General features: G+C 39.7%; 1 protein-coding gene across 1 annotated transcript in view; it reads right to left on the reverse strand.

Moving 5' to 3' along the window:
- Nucleotides 1–579: 579 nt before the first annotated feature.
- The window catches only part of ADAM12 (ADAM metallopeptidase domain 12), a gene marked incomplete at its 3' end in the record, with an annotated part of 83,437 nt that continues 61,588 nt past the window's right edge, over nt 580–22,428 (reverse strand). The window contains exons 11-19 of the mRNA XM_010167099.2: nt 20,860–20,949; nt 19,357–19,552; nt 11,257–11,365; nt 10,959–11,157; nt 8,395–8,472; nt 5,806–5,914; nt 2,165–2,300; nt 1,440–1,548; nt 580–762 (exon numbers count right to left, since the gene is read on the reverse strand). Coding sequence (XP_010165401.2) covers nt 580–762; nt 1,440–1,548; nt 2,165–2,300; nt 5,806–5,914; nt 8,395–8,472; nt 10,959–11,157; nt 11,257–11,365; nt 19,357–19,552; nt 20,860–20,949 — 1,209 coding nt within the window. The remainder of the gene's footprint in view (nt 763–1,439; nt 1,549–2,164; nt 2,301–5,805; nt 5,915–8,394; nt 8,473–10,958; nt 11,158–11,256; nt 11,366–19,356; nt 19,553–20,859; nt 20,950–22,428) is intronic.

Here is a 22,428-nt window from a genome sequence, read left to right on the forward strand (position 1 = left end):
CTCCACTCCCCCTCTGGGCAGCCTGTCCCAGGGCTCCGGCACCCTCACAGGAAAGAAGTTTTTCCTTAAGTTTCTCTGGAACTTCTGGTGTTCCAGCTTGTGCCCATTGCCCCTTGTCCTGTCACTGGGCACCACAGAGAAGAGCCCGGCCCCATCCATTTGGCCCCCACATTTCAGATATTTATAGATATTGATCAGATCCCCAAGGTATTTGACACCTTGCTAACAGGCCATTCAATTTCCCCTCCAGTTGGGCAGCTGGCAAGACGAGCCTGTGTTTGTCTGTAAGACAGAGCTTGTTTAGACTCTTGTGTTTTTTGAGTGGTGAAAAGAGAGTTCAGGATCCTAAATTTGAGTATCACAGCCTCAGTTGGCGTAAGGCAATAGAACCTTCATCAGCAAAATAGGAATTTAAGACATCTGTATGAAATTATCTACAACTTGTCCAAAGTATACAGGAAGCACTGTAGAAAAAGGCCATCATGAAGGATGAGAAAACACTCCATTCCTATTCACCACATGCAGATACTCACACTAAATATTAAATAGAAGAGAAACTAAATGACAGTCGGTGGTTACCTGGGCAAACCTCAGTGAAGGGTTAGCTGGCAAGGGTCTTTCAGGCACAGCTTGATGACACGGCAGCTGGGGAAGGGGTGGGAGGACACGCTGTGGTGTTTTTAACGGTGGCAAATCGTGTGTCTTCACAGGGTTACTAATGTCAATGATCTGATACGGCAGTGGTCTCCTTGGACCATCTCTCTGTAAAAACAACCCCACCCCAAACAAAAGATATAAACTTCAAGAGTTGACATAAACATTGCTACTTGAAAATGTAAGTTATTTGCTTGCTTTTCTCTTCTACTCTGCTTTTATCTACCTTCAACACCTCTGCAACCAGAGAAGCAATTAACAGCTGCCAGAGTCCTCCTCAAGCACTAATCCTTCACCATTTAGACACAGTGTTCTGCTCTAAGCCAGCTGGCTCTCTCCTAGAGATTAAACTATATTTTTTTCCTGCACTTGACATCTCCACCTGTCTAAAATTTGGAAGCCATAAATGTATTTTGAAGCCCACATCAACTCCCATTTTGCATCTTGTTAGTTCTACACAATATTAATATCATGTAATAAATAATAGAATCATAGAATGGTTTGGCTTGGAAGGGATCTTAAAGCTCATCCAGTCCCAACCCCCCTGCCATCAGCAGGGACACCTTCCACTAGACCAGGTTGCTCAAAGCCTCATCCAGCCTGGCCTTCAACACTTCCAGGGAGGGGGCATCCACAACTTCCTTGGGCAACCTGTTCCAGTGTCTGACCACCCTCACAGTGAAGAATGTGTTATAATAAATTACTTACATGAGATTTAAAATATATAATATGCTTTTTTATTAAAAAAAAGAAAAGCCCCCAAAACAAACTATTTAGGGACTCACTTTTTGTATGTTTGTATTTTGTGGCTTCCTGATGAGATTTTTACTGAGAGACGTGGTGTGAACATGATTAGGCTCTGATGAACTGGAAGGCCTTGCTGGGCTCACAGACCTGCAATACAAACATATATTTATTGAACACAACATTCTGCTTTCTAACAGTTTTTTAAACAATAGCCTCTTTTCCGAATGAGATTTTGCAAGGACTTTCTGACTTTTCATAGTAAACAAGGAAAGTAAAAATTGTCTAGCGCTCCTGCAAGAATAAAAATAAATATTGATTTTTTGGAAACCAGTAGTCTGTTAAATTAGCTTCTGCAATCTGTGGAAATGCAGCTTTGTAACACCCAAGAGACTATTCTAATGAATCTAGCATTTAAACAGTAATGACCTCAAATATGAAAGTTTCGGCTCACTCGACCGAGTTTAGATAAAAGGCCATGCAATGTAATGAAACTATTTGAAGCAAATGAAAATAAAGTTAAGACTTCCTTCACTTCTTAATTTTATTTTTTATTTTTTATCACAAAAGAGGTATATAGTCAAACCAAAACCTACATTATTTACTGACCATCAATCAAGTTACACTAAACCAGAAAAAACACTGTTGTTAATACCAGGAGAATATTTTTCTGGCTCTTTCTAACATACCCACGGTGAGAGCTGCCACGTTTACAGCTAATTTCTACTAATATCTATTAGAGCATAATTAGGGAAAATAATCATACCTTAGTTTCTCTATTGTGGTCTTTTTACTTGTAAACAACCATCTCATGAAAGTCTTCCTTTTCAGATACATGATTGATCCCGCAAAGATAAGGCACAGAATGGTTACCAACACTCCTATGGTTAAACTCTTATTATCTGGAACAAAAAAACCATAGAGTTAAGTTCTGTCAGGAGCCATCTTTACTGAAATGTGTTGTGGACACGGACTGGCCTGGGTTTCTAACTGCAGTGCAGGTGAAGTGAATAAACTATGAATTAAAGACCAATAAGCTCTTATTTCTTCTATCCTAATGCTTAAATTTTGGCCGGTTTTAAAGCTCTTTCTTTAACACTGGGGGAAAATTGGTTTAAATATAATGTTGTAGGTCCCTTCCAACTGAACTATTCTATTCTAGTCAGATATCTGGGTCCAAATATCTTGGAGATATCCATTCTTGGAGAACAAGTCTTACAAAGAGTGGCTGAGGGAATTGAGGTTGTTGAGCCTGGAGAAAAGGAGGCTGAGGGGAGACCTTCTGGCTCTCTACAACTCCCTGAAAGGAGGGTGTAGAGAGGTGGGGGTTGGTCTCTTCTCCCAAGTAACAAGCAATAGAAGAGAGGAAATGGCCTCAAGTTGTGCCAGAGGAGGTTTAGATAGATATTAGGAAAAACTTTTTGACTGAAAGGCTAGTCAAGCATTGGAACAGGCTGTCCAGGGAGGTGGTGGAGTCACCTTCCCTGGTGGTATTTAAAAGATGGGTAGATGAGGTGCTGAGGGACATGGTTTAGTGGTGGACTTGGCAGTGTTGGGTTTATGGTTGGAATTGATGATCTTAAAGGTCTTTTCCAACCACTACAATTCTGTGATTCTGATTCTCTGAAATATGAACATCGACATGTACTCTCTGCACCTGTGTTCAGGTCCTGCTTAGGTTGCCATCTGCACATGAGGCCATAAGGTGTATGGGCTGTTGGCCTCCTCCAGACACCCTCAGTCCATAGCAATGCAGACTGGCACCTTCTTCAAGGGCTGCCTGCTGCCAGGGTGGGAGAGAGAGACAGAGGCTGAAAAGGAGAATAAAGGGACAGAAATGCCAAGATCATGGCTTGGGGGAAGTGCAAGCTTCTAAATATTCTGTCCCTCAAACATAAGCAGTAACTAGCTCCTTTCTAACCATGTTTGAAGGGTCTCATTGTGCTTCAACACTGCACAAACAGTCTGAAATCTGCACTAGTGTAGTCCAGCCCAGACAGCTGTCAAGTCAAATCTGGAGGTAAGCAAGGAGCCGAAGGAAAGCAGTGGTGGGTGCTCTCGGAGGGATGCTCTGCTTAGCGAGGGGCTGCAGCCTTCTGGACTCGTTTCAGTTTTCAGAGTGCTTGAAGCTGCTTTAAGTACCTTGCTGGGACCTAAGCAAAGCACACTGGTGAAGTGAACCCTGACTAGATGACTTGCAGCTGAAAAAAAGCCTTATTTTTAAGAAGAGGATGTCGTGATCCTTCAGGACTGCTGACCTAAAAACCACACACTCCCACAGCAGGAGAAAACATCTTTAATGTTTTCTTGGGTAACCTATCATCACTGTCTCAGTCTTATCCTGATGGATTTTCAGCCAGCTGGCTCTCGTCTACTGGTCTAAGCTCACTGGGAACAGAGTGAGCAACACTGACCCAACAAACTACACGTGGGGCAGGATAGGGCATGAAGTGCCAGGCTTTTTACCTTATAGCACTGCAGAATAACAAATCCCTCACCATGTCCAAAAGATTAATAAATGAATAAGCTAAGATTTGCAATTTAAATTAATTAACTTCTCTACATAACCAATATTTAAGGCTTCTTTGTAAGAAAAATAGAGAGTAGCAAACACATACATTTATTCTAAGTCAGCTGGGTAAAATCAGTTACTAAATACTAATGAGGCCATGTGCCTTGTTTGACTAAGATGAAAGTATTTTATTGAACTAATCCTTCTGTAATTTGATTTAGAGATGTGCAAACTGCTCAGATCATAATCCAAACCTCTCCATCAAGTGTTCACATTTAAATCCAAGTGCCAGCGATAGAAAATTAGGTCCTCTAGCAATTTCCATATTTGTTTATTCTCAGTATTATTGAATGTAGCACCATCTTTTGAGAAAAATGGTGAAACTACCACACCATATTAAATGATTTTTAAAACAGTTTTCTGTTAAACTGAAGAGTTGACTTACAAAACACAAAACACAAGAATTATCTAAGATATCCTGTATTTGTCTTCTCCAGTTAGTGTTGTCTATGCTGCACATTATTAGAATAGATTTTGTAGTTCTCTAGATACTTAGCTTTCAGGTAAACTGAAAAAGGATGACAATGCTTTAGAGCAAATCTTGAAAGAAAACATTTAACACACAAGTAATCACACTTGTTCAGTGCCTGAGCATGGTTTCTCTGCTATCTTACCAACCTGTAGGTATTTAAACAAAAGATCTTTCAACAGTGAAACCATAATGTGAAGCTTTGTCATGGAAATGACCGTGATGTCATAAATCCAGTATTACAATTCACTGCAGGATCTGGCATGTAGGGAATACAATCCATTTTAGTTTTGAACAGCATAATTCATATGAAAACATGCAGATCATTTTCCAGCAAGTTTTAGTTTATCTATGTATATGCGAGCAGACCGCTTGTCCTGTCACTTACTCAGACATAAATCAGAACCTTCTCTGTGGAAGTCACTAAAGTTACAGTACTCTGGAGAAAAATTGGCCTGTGATGGTTATCAAATCCTATAAAAGTTCACAATGTGTAGAAATTATTCCTTCTGAGGTTGTCCAAAGTTGAAAGAAGACACTATAGCCAATGTTCTGCAGACTGAACAAGGGGAAATTGAAATACAAGTTCCAGAAAATGCACATCTCCTACTACTATCATATGTGAGGGCAACTTCTAGTAAATGTGTGGAAACTATCTATAAATTGTAGTTTTAATCCGATACAGCTAGAAATCTGCTATTTTCCAATAGCATGCAAAAGATCCTCCTTGGAAGAACAATATCAAATATATTTCTGATTTTTGATTTGCATTTATCATCATTGCAATATCCACTCTTCATCAGGCACATAGCTATAGCAGCAGGTTGTGCATACAATAAAGCATTTCTATCCTGATGCACTCAGGGGAGAACACTGCAGCTTGCCATATCTCAAGGTGAATCCAAGAGTACTGCAACATTCATCTACCATGGCAACAGGATTAGCTCAAGTGTGGGAGTTAACTCCTCATCCTCGGCTTAAATCAATACCTTTTCGTACTTATTGCAGTGAGCTACTAAACTTGACCATGTATTTTGAAAAATAAAAGAAAGGCAAAGAAATGCGAAGAAAAGTAAAGAAAGGCAAAGAAATGCAAAGAAAAGTAAAGAAAGGCAAAGAAAAGAACTCACCAGAACCACCGTGACTTCAGTTATGCAAGAAAATCCATGCACTCAGCCTGCCTTGGCTGTGCTTCATGAAATTGTCAAGTTGGTGACAATTGGTGACACTGCCAATGCGTTTGGATTAATCTCTTTGATTTACTGACTTATTTCCCAATCTTGTAAGCTCATTGCTTACACGACGACACTTTTTATTTCCACTCTTTATCACAGAAACCACAAGTAAAGCATTAATTACTACTAACCTGCTTGTCTAATTGGTCCGCTGTCCACGCTGCCACCAAAGCCTGGCTTGTCACAGTACGGGGGAGCCCAGTCTGCCTCACAGTGACAGTTCTTTTTATTGTTGCAGACCTACAAAACAAGACAAATGACCTACCCATGCAAAGGATTACCCTATACATCTGAGAGCAGCAGTGGCTGATAAGGCCTCCTAATCAGATGGTGACACATCTGAAAGAAATAAAACTTACAGAAGAGAAGAGATGTACTGGTATCTGCCCATTGGCAAAACTGAGAGGGCATAGAGCAACTCTGAGTGCAAGACACCGCGGAGGAACAGGGATCTTAAAAATGCATTATTTCTTTGGCAGGTAATTGTTTGAGTTGCACCAGCTGACAACTTCAATAATATAAGGATAATCACACACCTCTTAAGTCTTATTCTCTCTTTGCCTGCAGCAGCAACATTATCTGCTTTCTAACTTCTGCTCCCTCTGCCTTCACAGGAAGAATGCTGTTAAGGCTGTGAAGCTTTGTCAGCCCACTTGAGCACTCCTATCCATCAAGGCTTGCACTAGGCTGCATGCTAATTTTCCCACTGCTCAGTTTCCTCAGCTCCAAGATGAACCAGTTGCTGGAAGAACATGTGAAACTGGAACCAGAGTTGCAAAAACCCTCCCTTTGACATCACACCTGCACTGTCTATAAAGATACACCCCTCAGTGTCTTTAATCTGAGTTAAGGAACAACTAACAAGACTTGATTTACCAAAAGGCAAATCAGTCTGTTCAACCAAGTAACACGGTCTGTTCAATCAAGGAACAAGTGACAGGACAAGAGGAAATGGCCTCAAGTTGTGCCCAGGGCAGTTGAGATGGGATGTGAGGAAGAATTTCTTTGCTGAAAGGGTTCTGAGGCATTGGAAGGGGTTGGCCAGGGCAGTGGCGGAGTCCCCATCCCTGGAGGGATTGAAGAGTCGTGTAGACATAGTGCTGAGGGACATGGGTTAGTCGGGGACTTGTCAGTGTTGGGTTAATGATTGGACTTGGTGATCTTAAAGGTCTTTTCCAATCCAGGAAATTCTGGGATCCTGTGAAAAGCTCCTTGTAGAATAAGAGAGCTCCAAAGGACTGGAGACCATCATTAACATCTGCCTCTTCCCACTGCACAGAGCAGAAGGAGTGGGTAGACTCAGGTCTTTTTCCTCAGGAGGTCCCACAGTCCCAAACACCCATCAGGTTACTTTTATTTCCTTTTGCTACCACCCATATGTGACTAATACAGAGGCCAAAGCTCTGCGCTGTATCGACAGAATCCTGGAACTGAAAGGGCTAAAAAAAAAATGTCGTGCAGGACAGAGATGGCACAGTCACATGCTGAAATTGATTTTAAATAAAGTTTTTGGGCTTAGGGCTAGTTGTCAATATGGTTTTAAATTCTGTGCTAACACTGATCATCACTGATCTACCATCACCGTGGAGAAACAACACAGTAGATTAATGAACGGGTTTCTGAGTAAGACACTAGGTAGTTCACAGGAGTCTGCAAACACGCATTTTTCTGGCAAGGTCAGCTGGCAGCCTTTCAGAAAAGCAATACTGGCTGTGTCTGCAGAGTATTAAAATATCATTCACACAGCTTAGATTGGCCATGGTCATATAAAATGCAAAAAAAAATAAAAAAAGGAAAAAAAAAAAAAGATTTACTTTCCAAAGACAGCAAGATAATTACAAATATCATTCGTTAAGTGTTATGTTTAAAATTAAAGCACTACAGGAGTTCCCATCTACAATTCCACGAGGTCATTTTTTGCTACTCAGGAGTCACCATAAGTTCTTCATCGTACAGACGTACAGCTGCCAATCTCAGCTGATGCTCATTCCAGCACAATGATCACATGCAGCCCCATCAACACTGCACAGTTTTCCAAATGTAGGATGATAAAATAAAGTGAAATCAAATTAAAATCCCTTCTCAGGAGAGGACAGAGAAGTTCCTGTGTCTCTTCCAATGCAATTGCCACAGTTTTTCACAGAAACACACAGATCATCAGCAAATCAAGGTTAATAAGTCGTAGCTTGACACAATTAACATTTTTATAATATAAACTAGGTTTCAAAACACTTTGATATTATTAACTGATACCATCAAATTTTTCATCCTGCACCACTTTCATACCATGAAACTCATCAATATGTTTTCTCTTTATTTTAATACTTTTGGAAATGCTATTCCATTTGAATCTCAATTCAAATGCATATTTTTACTTCTCTGTATCCGCACAGAAACATTATTTTAAATGTTAATGGGAATTCTTCATGAAGGAAGACTTAAAATTGCTTTGAAGATGACAAAATTCCTTTTTATCACAGACTGTTAATTAAGAGCAAGATAATTACTACCTGATAAATATTTCTTTGTTAAAGAAAAAATAATTTCATTGCTTGCAGTTCATATAAGGGACACTGAAAATGGAAATACATAATGAAAAAATTATTGCAGTGACTTTGACTGATATATTACAATCATAGGTCCCAAAGCTATTACTTAAAATGAATTTTTGTCCAATGTTTATTGATTGATTGTAAAAAAAGTGTTCCTATAATGCTTACCCCACGTCCATGACACTTTGTTGCACATTTATGTACACCAAAAACGCTCGTATTCTGGCACTGGCGATTAAGGCAAATCTGTAAAACAAGAGAAAAGGTGTTTTAATAGGGACAGAACTGCTGGTGCTCACAAGGCATCATGTCCCTCTCCAGCTCTCTGTACATCTCCTCATCCATCAAGGGTTCTTTTAGCAGTTAAAGATTTCCCAATACACGCGCTGCATTGAGAACATTCCATTGACAAAAAGATAAGGACACCAGAATTAGATGTCGTCTTCTTCTTAAGCCTTTGTAAGTCTTCCAGGTCCAAATCTGTGGAAGCTGAATATCACTTTTGATTGGCGTCCTGGCCACTACTGAATTTCAGACATAGTTCATATCTGGTTAATACGCTGAGCTTGTGTAAATAAACACTCCCAGTTTCACTGAAGTGGAACTTGTAGTGAGCTGCTGGGCTTTGAGGTTTTTTTAAGCCAGTTTTAAACTCAGTAATTTGCATTTTTTGATGACTAGGAATGTATTGAGCAGGATTCTTTCCTGTGCCTAATCTGCCTGCATTCATGATTCAGGTCCTCTCGTGGTGTAAATTAGCATAGTTCAGTTTATATCAATAGTGCTTATTTTTACATTTAAATACTTATTTTTGCTAGTATAGAACTTGGAGCCAGGACAGTCTGAATATTTCACTGAGGCCATTGATATATATACGGGCTCATCATTGTTCTTCAGCAAAACTGAGACCTTTCTAAAAGTTTTCCCAGGCTAAACATTGTTTTTGGTGTCATATATATTTGGTGTCAAATATAAGCCAACCATATTTAAAGTGCAATAATAATCTTATAGGAAATGGAAGTAAACAAATAGCATATGTAAAGTAAGAAAATTTTCGTTTGTTTGTTTTCCAGTTATTACAGGTAAACTTTACCAATATAACTGAAAATTGAGTTAAAGCAAGATAAGTACCATCTAACAATACCATCAACCAACCAAATGAATGATGATGTCAGTAAGAAGATGTTATCCTACTCAAAACTGAAAAAAAGAAATTAGGACTGGAATAACTGTTACTATGCTGTGTTGACCAAAAAAACCAAACCAAACCAAAAAAACAACAAAAAAATGACTGCGCAATTTTGCTGCTGTTTAACTGCAGTTCAGTTCAGTAGTACAAAAAGTCAGTCACAATAATTAGCATTAAGCAGGGAATAGTGTTGAAGGAGACGACAGGGAGGCTTAATCAGGGCACTTATCCCCTGGGGAGAAGGAAAAATGGAAAGGAAATTAGAGTGAATTGGCATCAACATGCACACATGTAGAGAATATGGTCTGATTACAGCAGTATTCACAATTCACATATTCATAGTGCAGGAGCTTGCAGAATTCTGATCACATTAAAATGGCTGCATTTCAAATTGGGTATCTTCAGCTTAGAAAACTCAAGAATATTTAAATTCATATTCTTAATCCATAATACAAATGCACTAATGTCCTCAAAGTAAAACATATAATTTCATAAGTATTAGCCTGTGTATTCTATAACGGGTATGTGTATGATTAGATAGATTAGAAAGATTAAATACTCATTAGTAAAACATAATGGGGTGCTTTCCCAGCATAAAATTTTCTTTGAAAAGACTTTTTAGAACAGATTGACTTAGACATGTTGTAAGGGTTGTTTTCCTGTAACAGAACTGTAGTTTCACTAGGGACGTATTTTAAACCTGTTCCAAATGCAGGATGATAATCCAATATAATTCAAAAGCATCCAAAAATTCAAAGGTTTATTTGAATTTACCAGAAATTACCAAAGCACTTTTTTTTCATTTTTCTTTTTGCAAGTATTTCACTGAGAGTATGGAAACTTTTTTCATTTATGTAGTTTTGGACTCCTTTCCATTACTCCCCACTGTGAACTCATGCTTGTCTCCCACCTTTCTCTGTTCCTTTTCTCAGAAAAGAAAACCTAAGAATGAGACAGCCACACGAAATTTGGACTACATTCACATTGGATAATTCACAAAGTTTGTAAAATATGATTGCAAAAATTAGTTTTGGTGGCTGAACATCAATGAAAAATTATATTTTTCTAATAGTGCACACAGAGAGAGATTTTGCTGCAAGAAAAAAACCCTCAAAACCTGGAGTGGTAGCCATAATCAGTAGACAGAATACATTTTGAAACCTAAAGTGAAGTTAATGACAATTTTGCAATGCTGTAGACACTGGGAAAGTGAATATATTGAACTCCTCAGAAAGTGTTGACAAGCCTGCCTTGCATTTTGCTGTACTTATTTTGCAGAAAACCTCTAGTCTACATGGACAAGATATTTAGGACAGTCTTCAGAAAATCAGTTATAAAATTAAGCAACTTGCATTGCCTCAGCAAATCTGTAAATCTTCCAAAAGAAGAAGGGAGTAAAAATCTGACTCAGTGTGAGCATGAGAAACAATTCTATGGACAAAAAAATAATCCCAAAGCAAAACCTCGTCAGTTTGGTACAAAAATACTCTGTAGCATGAGAGTGGTGAGGTTCCCCCTATTTGGGAGTATTTCAGAAACCTACTTTTCCATCTTCACACTTGGTTCCTGACAGCACAAGACCAGGATCAGGCATATCATCACCCAAATACACATGGGTACCACGACACAGAATCTTGCCACCTTCCTGAAGTGGGATATTAGTTTCTATGGAAACAGCATTGGTACCAATTACAGGTCGATTTGCTCCTCCTTGACACTGAATTTTTCCACATTTAGCATCTCTGAAGGAAATAAACAAAACCAAAAATTAGTCTAATAACTGTAAATGTTATAAGCTCCCTCCCACCACCTGTTCCTGTGTTTGGAGGGAGAGACCCTACCTGGGTTCACATTTAGCAAAGGAGCTCTTGGAGTCTTTGCCGCAGTTGCCGTAAGGATCACCTGCAGAATTGACTCTCTCAAAGCAGATCCCAGGAGCAGGTTTCGCACCTGAAACAAAACCTAATCAGAACTTTCATCTCATACAAGGTGTTTTTAATAATTTTCCTTGAGCTCTGCTGATGGTTTAGGGGAAGGTAAGATGTGATCTGCATATTGATGAAGCACAACAAAACAGTTGTGCTGGATCAGCATGCTAATTGAAGAGCCTGAACGTGTGGGTTTTCCACTGTTGTTTGTCTCTCTTGGCAGTGCTGAGCAATAGACGATGCAGAACTCATTCTCTTTCAGAATTTCTCTAGATGATATCTCTCTTGTGAATCCTCCTAGGACACAAAAACTTTTAGCAAATGCCAAGTCTAGTTTGGTGAAGAAAGACAAAGGCCAGCTGGTAAGTCAACCCCCCTTCTTTTTACAGGAGTCCACGTGATTGTAGTGAAAGCCCAAGAGCTGAAGCCAGAGAAAACACTTTTCAAGAAAGGCCTTTTAAAGTGCAATTCAGAACAAGAAGAAACCAGAAAAAATCCAGTTGCAAACTGGAGTGCTATGTGACTGCAAAAACACGACCACATGACATGGCAAGGAGAATACACTGCTGCTAGCTGAAGCTAATGTACTGAGGAGAGGAAGGGAACCCATCCCCACCTTGATCCTCAATGAATCCACTCCTGAGAGGAAAAACTGACTTGGAAGAAGAGTCACTTCTACCATGGTGGTAAAAGTAGGAATCTGGGAGGACAGGCAGCATCTGGTTCTTATCTACTATAGTCTTTTATGATTGAGACATCTCCTAATGGCAAAGGAACTTCCCTGATGGAAGTAGTACTGGAAATGTTTGTGCAGACAGATTACTCATCCTTACATTTTAAAAATTAAAAGGTATTATTAGAATATCTATTCTAATGTCTTATACAGACAATCTTCTGTCCATTTTTCCCTAGATTATGAGCGACTATTGAGTATCTTCTAGGGGAAAAGACATGCATTAATCTGAAATGTCTCAAAGGTGGAAGATCTACTTCCCTGGTTTGACTGTTGCAATGATTAATTAGTCAGTGTATTAGAATTTAATCCCTTTGTTCTATTGTGAAGTGTGGCTTTTATTTCCAGCCAATAATTGCTGCTCTTTACAGGATTAAGAGACCCTTTGCTAGGACACTTTACTACCCCATATTTTCTTTCCATTAAGATAATTAATAGCACAATCAAGTCACTGCCAACATTTCAACTACTCCAATAGACAGACTTGCTTGGAGGAGATGAGGTCGTAGGGAGATACACTGGCTAAAACTCTTAACAGATATCTGCTAGATGCATTTTTGTACTTTTGATAGATCAGCCAAACTAAAGCAAAAAGAACTGACAATAAAAGATGTGATAGCCTGAGGGCTGAGAATATACCATTTTACAGTGTTCCCTGATCTTTAACAGAGACAGAATATCTCAGTTAACATCACATTTTTTCAAACGTCTTGAACCTCTTCCAAGTGTGTATGCTTCTAACTGTGGGTAAAACCTATCATTTATTTAAACTATCCTGAAGATTTCATTTGAAAGCTTTCAAAGAGGAAGAAGGTGGGGGTTTTTTGGGGTTTTTTTGTTTTGTTTTTTTTTAAAAAGAGGTCAATTTCCTGGAGAAGAAAACACAAATATGATTGTAAAACTTCCAGTTAGTGTGGATCTTTTCGCTAATAACTCAGAGATTAAAGCCTCAATTAATTATCTGCATTTCACAGTCAGAAGCTTGACTAATACTATATACTGCTGAACAGCAATCTAATGCTATTAAGGACAAAGTATTAAAACTTGGAGAGGCTTAAGATGGCACATTCTTTTCCTTCTAACATTTTTACATACTGAAACTGGAAAACTCAGAAAGAAAGGCACAGAAGGAACAGAATATGAGCTCTTGGTTCCCTGGAGAGCAGGACAAGAGCTTGAAATTCTTTGGCAGATTACAATCAAGCTTGCTGAGTTCAGAATATTTCTCAAATCTGGAACTATTAAAAAAGACTCACACAGGATTCCTTCACTTCTTTTCATTAAACCACAAGCAAGAATAAAAAAAAAAAATAAAAAAATCAACAAAAGCATTCAGACAAGGCACTGTGCAAAAAGCAAAAGTAAAATTTCCATTTTCAGCATGTAGATTCCTCCTCATCTTTCCAGGGCAGGTACATTAACTATTCAGCTTGATACAAACATTAACATGTGCATATACAATGCCAGCTTTAGAAGGGCAGGGGAGGGAAGGAAAATAAAACATGTCATAAGCAAAAGGCCGAGTAAAACTACTTTTTCTCTCACATCTGCAAAGACTGACTTGCTCAGACCTCCCCCATCAAAGGAATAAGCCCCCCTCCATCTACCACGATCACACACAATTGCTATGGGTCTCGTTTTTTCTTGGCCAGGAGCCTTGTGCCCCAAATAGTTCAGCCGATGTCGTACCATTGCGATGACTGGAGACTTCCTTAGAAATGTGTCAGCAGCACAGACACACATTCCCCAGAGTGGTGTATGTGGCTCCAAAAGCTGCCAAAAGCAAAATGAATGCTCACATCCTGTGCTCTGACTGTAATTGACCTAATAAAGACTTATTAAAAATAATGGTGTTAAAATGAGAAAGGGCTCACTGAAATGCTAAGAGACTTTAAGGTATTTATCTTCCTCTTTCACCTGGTGAAACTTCTTTTGTTTGATTGTGTTTTTTTTAATGTAGAAGTCAAGACATGATGGAAAGCAGCCTGCAGGAAGAAGAACACATCTGCAGCATCCTTGCAGGGCTCAGACAGTGAGCTTTAACTCCAACCAATAATACTTGACAAGAAAACAGATCTCATGGAGTACAAAAAAATGCTCCCCTGCCAGGCTCGGAGCAGTCTGTGTATGAAACACCTGGTACCCAATGATCATCTGTGCCTTGGAAACCAAAATCTAGCTTCAATTTCCGTCTTTGGTATCAAACCAAAACACATTGTTACTTGGGATTCAGATGGCTGTTCCCTCTCCTGACTGGTTTCTCATAATATTTGGACTTTTTAATAGATGAAAAAATATCAGAGTGTAAGAAACTGAAGAGATAGAGCTACCAAGTTAAAAGAAGGATTTCAGAGGATGCTTAAGGAAGAAAATTGCAATGCTGTGTTTCTGAAGGAAACCCATTTATCATGATTGTACCATATAAACTGAAGCAGAAAGTCCTGTCTCTCTTTATTTTCCTCCCTCTACAGGCAAAGGCAAAATGATTTGTGAAAGATTTCCAGTGGTTATTAAGTGCTCTGAGCTGGATGAGCAGAGTTTATTTCACTTTGCTATTGATAATTATAGTATCGTGACCCTGTAATTAAGGTCCTGTCAGCCTTCCCACGCCAAGCCTTATTCAAGGGATTAAATCAGCCGTCTGAAACTGCAGAAGGTCAAAGCTCACCGCTGCAGCTGACAGCCTGGAGACTCCAAATTTTTTTCTCCAAATGTGTATATTGATGAGCCCGCTTCTAAAAAAAAACTATGCGGTTGCAAAAAAAAAAAAACAAACAAAAAAAACAACAACAAAAAAAGATGTTCTACACTTTTGGAACTGATACAGAAATGCTGTGTCATTTTAGATTAGTGCAAGACCTGCTGCAATGAGAAAATACCGTCACGGTCTCCCAAAAGAGAAGAGAGAAATTTCTGACCATGGTGCTGATTCCAAGAACAGAGAAACACCCATTATCAGGCTGACAGTGGAAAAGAAAGATATTTCCATCAGTTCCCAATATTGTTTCAAGACTTACTTTAAAAAAAAAAAAAAAATACAGTGCTTATGGGTGTGGAAGGAAAAAAAAAAAAACCAACCCTCTGAGTAAAAGACTGGAATTCTGTTGCTCAGAGTATACCAACAAGCACCACCCCAACTGTATAAATACATATAAGCACAAAAATACAGTTCTCTATCATGTTATTTGCACCTGGATTTTATATCTCATTAAGTTTGTCTTAATGCACTGATGATGCAAAGCCAACTTTCCACAAGCTCCCCTTGGCCTCTCTCTTCTTCTTGGTGATCCCAGTTGTTAAGTCTGTGCAGGACTGAGGTGGGGTTGAGCTGTTATTTGTTCCATTTAAGGACTATGGTAGCTCTCACTACCTCTGAAAATACAGTTTAATGCCTTTCATATCTCCAGAAAAAAAAAAGGCCACAAAAAGGTCACAAATCTATGGTGATCAAGAGAGTTTGATTTTCCTGAATTAAAATCACCACAGTGCTTGGATAAATTAGTATTCATATATATATAAAAAACCCCGCCAACAAACCAACAAGAGCAAACAGCAAACAAACAGTCAGCAATGCTTTGGTCAGCTAACTTAGATGGGAAATCCATTTATTTTGCCTATAGGGTTGTACCCGATAAAAACTGCAAAGCTCTTACACCAGTGATGGGCCTTTGTAACAAATATTGACATTAAAATTAACATTATGCCTGCCTAAACAAATGGCCATGCCTATGAAACAAATTTAAGTATGTTCTAATTATTAAGTCAATGCCTGCCATTGGCTCCTGCAAATCATTGCTTTTTGCCCTCTCAGGGAAATCTAGGAAAACACACTGACAAACATCTTTCCTTCTCCAAAGAATCATCTTCTTGTCAATGTAGAAAAAGCCATGAGTCTAAAGCTGAGAATCTTCTGTTCCTCAGTAATCAATATTTTCTCTCTCTTAAATAGCTTTATCTGTGGATCTAGTTGCTCCCAGAAAATGCCAGTGGAGTATGAGACATTACACAGACGCGTTACTATCGATGTATCTTTCAGTCACACCACTATCGATAGGTCAGATCGGTTCAATTTGATATTTTTGACTATGAAACAAAAAAGGTCACAAGCCATTCAGGCATGTTGCTCCTTAAGGATAAAAAGGACATGAATTATGTCTGATTATTATGGCTGAGGGAACTGGGGTTGTTGAGCCTGGAGAAAAGGAGGCTGAGGGGAGACCTTCTGGCTCTGTCCAACTCCCTGAAAGGAGGGTGGAGAGAGGTGGGGGTTGGTCTTTTCTCCCAGGTAACAAATGATAAAACAAGAGGAAATGGCCTCAAGTTGCACCACGGGAGGTTTAGATTGGATCTGAGGAAAAAATTCTTCACCAAAAGGGCTGTCAAGCATTGGAACATCCTGCCCTGGGAGGTGGTGGAGTCACCTTCCCTGGTGGGATTTAAAAGACGGGTAGACAAGGTGCTCAGGGACATGGGTTAGAGGTGGAATTGGTAGTGGTGGGTTTATGGTTGGACTTGATGACCTTAAAGGTCTTTTCCAATTACTACAATTCTGTGATTCTGTGAATTAAGTTGAGAGAAAGTGAGTAGAGAATTTTGTGTGCCCTGAGAGCGGACTGGAATGAACTTGGTCTTTAAGAGGAGTTTACAGCTATTTTCAGAGACTGTGACCAGGTGCACCTCCCCCTCTTTCACACCAAGCTTTCCATGCTACAGCAGATAAGGAATAGCAAAAAGTATTCCTCCATTTGATTTGAATTTACCCATTGAAAGTAACAAAAAAATCCCCCAAGGAAATGCAAGTACTTTCTTCAAACAGATTTCTACTGCTCAGTTGAATGTTAACAAGCTCTGATAGTGCTCACCATTTTTCTTTAATTAGTTCTAAAAATATTAAGATTGACATTTATCATTGGGCTACTGAATATCTGTAATCTGATGAATAAAGAAAGATATATAAAAGAAGATAGTGATAAGAAATTCAATGTACTGAATATTATTTTAAGAAAATTTACTTGTATTTTGTTCTGCATGACTTTCACGTACTGGGAAGAAGGAAAAAGGAATTAATGTCAATGAACTATGATCTGTTTTCTCTTTATGATACAGATTTTTTAAAAAAAAAAAACCCATACAGCTACTCCTTCACACCACTCCAACACCTGCAGTTGTTAAAAAACAATTTCAGTCAATTACAACTAGCTGGCAAAAGCTTCAAATGTATCTTTTTGATATAATGTCCAGAGACAACATCTTAGAATGCCAAGTCTCTCTTTGTGCTACAAGGAAGGCTGGAAGGGAAGTTTTTTATCTTTCTCATGATATTTTTCCAGCTCTGCGGCCCACGTAGCCCTCTTCCCACTCCACCCTGTATCTGTCAGCTCATACTCCAACCAGATGTGATCAAGTGGTGGCTATTCACATCCCTAGTTTTTAAATCCAAAATATAGGCCTTAGTTTTTGCTTCAACCCTACCTACTAAACTGTTGGAAGGTTTACTTTACTGGCATTATTTCTAATTTATACTTCTGACAATATGAATAGAATCAAGCCTTTCAGTTCAGGTTTGGTAAGGTCCCATCCTCCCTTTCAAAATCTTTATCCCTGGGTATTCCCAAGACAGATAAAGGTATTCCAGTTAAAGTCTGAGCTCTGCTCTTAACAAAGTCATCTTTCTCATAAGCAGACCCCCATAGCCTTGACCACTGGAGACTCCATGCAGTGCAGTTCTCATATTGAACAGTCCCAAGAAGGAAGACAAGAAAGAATGAGGGGAGCCTGGGGCAGGGATTGGAGGATGTGCTGCATTAGGAAACAGACCTGGCAAGGGAGCTGCAGCGATTCAGCTCCCTGACCTTTAGCTGAATTTTTCTCAGCGACTGAAATGATTAACAGTCCAACCAAGAAACTTTCCATGGCATGGGAAACTGGTTCAGAAGCAGATTTTGCTTTATACAAGAGAAAATGTCTCTGTATCCAGGGGATTAAAAATCCCAGTATGACTAAGACTGGAGGCTATAATTGTACATGCCTATATGAGCTCATATGAACTCTACGACACAAGTGGGATTTGAAGGAGTATATCAAATGCATGGTTTGCTCCACGTGAGGAGGTTAATGTTGAACTGGAACTCCTCTAACATGTTCTTATACCCACATGACCAAGCTAACCTGCTCTCTGTATCGCTGGCATTATTTCTTGAGATGCTTTAATGCTCCTTGAAACAAAAACTGCAAATGGTTGAAGACACTGTGAAGATAACAGATAAATACTTCACTAGACTTCTGATGAGGGCTTTGACCAAGGGAAACATCTGTGTGTCATTATATTGATACACAAGATTTGGAACGGAGTTAAAGGCAGAGAGATATGGAATTGAAAGAGGCGAAGGGAGCTGAAAAAGTTAGTTTAAAAGAAATAATTAAATCAGGCTCTAGGTACTGATTCTCTTTGGGAGAGGTAAAAGCGGTTTTCCCACATGAGAGAGGGGGTAAGTGAGATGCTGAAGGTGACGTGACTTGTCCACAGCAATGCAGGAGGCAACAGCAAAATGCTGAGTTAGCACTTGTATTTCAATGGAAGGGCCATGGGACATCACAGAAAAGTGAACGGCTTTCCTGGGATATCATCAATTTTGGACAACCCAAGAACTCATTCTATCATATTTTTGCAAAAAGTAAGTAAATTCCCATGGGAGAATAAAATCTCTTTCTGCTTGAGTGCACACTGTGCTAAGAGTACCGTCAGGAGGGAGGCTTACAGGAAAACACCAATTAACAAAATGAACACAACGAGACGAGAATCTTGTTACTGTCAAATCCTGAACTGTTTTGGGATGTAGACAGACATATATGTGTTACAGCTGGAAAGTACAGAAGGAAGCTTACATACCAGTCTGAAAAGGGATGTGATTTCAACCTGTCAAGGGCATTCAGTGCTTTGTAGGATGACATTAAGGCCATATCAAAGTCACTATTAAATGATTTGCTTAAGTTCGCTCAGCCATTTGCAGCAGAGTGGCGGAATGAACCTAGTTACAGTTGCTCTCTACCTCCTGCTGCAAGAAAGGAACACGACTGCAAACCAAGGAAAAAATGAATCACAAAATGACGTTCTCATTATTCAGTTCTCCATTTCAGAAGAGAATGGATACAGATTGTTAATGTATAAAATTCCTTCAACTCCATCTATAATCACACTTTTTTGTTTTGTTTTGTTTTGTTTTGTTTTTTTCTTTTCCCAAGTCTATCTCATAAACAGAGCTCCTGGTTCTCAAACTCACCTTGTCCCCAGAGGGTGATACACTGCTGCTCGTGGGTCTGGCATATGCCGTTGTAGCAATAGCCATCTACCCGGTGGCACGCGTGCCCGTCGTGCAGGTACACGTTAGCCGGGCAGTGAGGGCTGGCTCCTGTGCAAAACTCGGGCAGGTCACAGGAATTACTTGACTCTCTGCAAGAAATCCCCGCTGGTTTTAACTGCAAAACAAATAAAACCCCTTAACTGCTGTAATTCCAGTCAAGAAGAGTTATGCAGCAGTATAACCCATGCAGCGCACGAGTAGCTTTTTCCACTGGCTCCACACCAACTGACCACAGAGGACAGTATAAGGATTACGCAGCTCTTTAAATACATTTATTTGACACATGTTGTGAAGGGTTTGGCAGGAAGGAGGGCCAAACTGAAGCTGCAGCTGCAAACATGGCTCACGTGGCTCAGGTCAGAAGGTAAATCCAGATTTTTGTGAGTTTTCAAATATGAACGAAAGTTTTCGGAGTGCCTCCTGTAATCATGACTAAACACAGAGGCATGATCACGTAACTTTATGTTATGTTATGTTATGGCTTATGAAGCCACCAGCCCACCTGACTCTGGATTCAGCTCCCTGACCACTTCCTGGGATGGAGGTGCCTTCCCTCATGGAACCGTCACTCTGTGATGGGCATCAAGATCTTCATCTTAATTATACAACTATTCCATGTAACTGTTCCTGTCCTGATTTCTCTGGATAACTACATTTTTTCAGAGCTGAAGCCAACTCGGAGGCAATGATGGAATGATCCAATCTGAACATTCACTTATCAACAACAACCACAAAAGATGGGTGGGCTCTGGGAGCAGCACTCAATTTTAATTGCACCGCCACAGTGCCTTCGGTAAAAAGCAAAAAGACATGAAGATTGATTTTGCTAAAAAGCATTTGCTAGCTGCTTTGACAGCTTGCTGCTATTGAGCTTTTAGGCAGATGGTTGCAACAGACACAATGGAAACTTGCTGAATGCTTTATTAGCCCATATGCAAGAGATGGTCTGAAACTTCAAGAAGGTAAACGCCTGTGGCGAGTTGGCTTCTTATAGTAGCACAAGAGCCCACAAGAGCTGATGATTTGCCATTAAAAATAAATATGCTGTTGATAGAATTAATATTTTAAGAGTCTTCACATAAAAAGAAGGTCCAACATTTAATGACTGCTTCCCAGAGCACATCATCCATATAAGGATGAAAAAAATCAAAGCATATAAAAGCTCATGAAAAAGAAGAGGTTTTCCATGAGCCAACGAAGTGGCTACAAACAGCAGACACGCCTAAAAAAGTCTGTTGATCTGCTTCTTCAATAACTGTTACAATCTGAGAAATTTTTTTAATTCTTACATGGAATGCAAATGTCTTAATGCTTAAGGATACCGATTTGCTTGTCCTCCATCCTTGCTTTCTGCTCTGCAGTTGGGAAGATTATGGAATTCTGCCCACCCCACACAGATAGGAAACGTTTGCGTTGGTTCACCTGGCAATCTTCGCAGCAAAGTCCATGTGCACACACTGCTCCTGGTTTCAAAGTACAGGTCGTTGCATTGCAGCACCGGTTTGTACATTCCTAGACGGAGGATAAATTTAGAGCAGACAACTTTCAGTCACATTGAGCTATAAATCAAGAGGCTGCCTATAGCTCCGCCAAGAAAAGCTAGGCATGAAATAATGAATTATGCATGAAATTCTACAACTTGATCCAAAGAGTCTTGTCTGTCCTTAGATTCAACAAGCGCAATAATTGTAGTAAAACCAGAGAAGCCATTGAGGAAGGCTGGTTTATTCTAGCTATGGATCTAATCCCACATATCACAAGCAACTCAAGTGTGCTGTTACCAATCTTGATACAGTCGTACGGTGTTTTATTTCCACAAAAATCAGTGGAATGACTCCATTGCCTCCAGAGAGGATCCAGGAACCGTGTTGCAGTTACTAAGCATCACAAGTACAGCTCTTTGCTTTGTGACAGTTGCTCACAACTGCTTCTGCACTGCATGGAGACTGGTGGCTGCCACAAAGAAAGATGATGACACCATTCCATGTAATCTCTTATCAGGGTATGACAGCAATGGAGCTTTGAGAAATGAAATGAGTATGAATTGCATTCTCACTAACTGATACATCCCAATTTCACACTTACGGATTAGACGGTGGCATGTGTGGGCTTCTGCAAACTTTATTCTCAGTAGAATGAGCTAGGAAGAAGTTTCAGAAAATAATGGATTTGTTTTTTTCCAAGATTATGCTCACAAGCTGCAAGTTACATCAGCTGAGCTGGAATCTCATCTCTCTAACAAAAACAGCAGCAGATAAAATTGCTCTTCAGCTGTGTTAAGTCATTTTGACTTAACAAGGGATCACTAACAATATAGAGAACACAAGAAAAATAAGTGGGTTAGAATGATGTTCACAGCCTCTTGTTACTTTTATTGGCTTTTGTAAAGCTTTCCAACTGGAAGACAGGGCTACCACTGCACTCACAAATAAAGAGCAAAATCATTCTCAGCATTTCACTGTTTTCTTAGAGAATATCTGCCTGAATAGACAAAGCTAACCGTGCTGCTCTGAAGCAGTGAAACAACTTCCTGCACCTGTTTTCGGTCGTGCCGGAAGGCAGCAGCTACGCAAATATTTCTGTGCAGCTGCTGTATTTAAGAAGTAAAGTTCCGACGCACAGAAGTGCATTTTATACATTCACCTTGACAGCAATCTGAGAGAAGCAGAGTGGAGGAAAGCAATGTCAGTCCCATTAAGGTACTTCTGAAACAGTCAGCTGCTGTACAAAGCTGGAGAAGGGTCTGGAGCACAAGTGTGCTGAGTTCCCAGCTGAGGGAACTGGGGTTGTTGAGCCTGGAGAGAAGGAGGCTGAGGGGAGACCTTCTGGCTCTGTCCAAGTTCCTTGGAGGAGGGTGGAGAGAGGTGGGGGTGGGTCTGTTCAACCAAGGAACAAGTGATAGAACAAGAGGCAATGGCCTCAAGTTGCGCCAGGGGAGGTTTAGATTGGATGTCAGTAAAAAATTCTTCACTGAAAGTGTCATCAGACATT

Source organism: Antrostomus carolinensis, unplaced genomic scaffold, assembly GCF_000700745.2.
Source record: "Antrostomus carolinensis isolate BGI_N321 unplaced genomic scaffold, ASM70074v2 scaffold6064, whole genome shotgun sequence".
Lineage (NCBI taxonomy): Eukaryota > Metazoa > Chordata > Aves > Caprimulgiformes > Caprimulgidae > Antrostomus > Antrostomus carolinensis.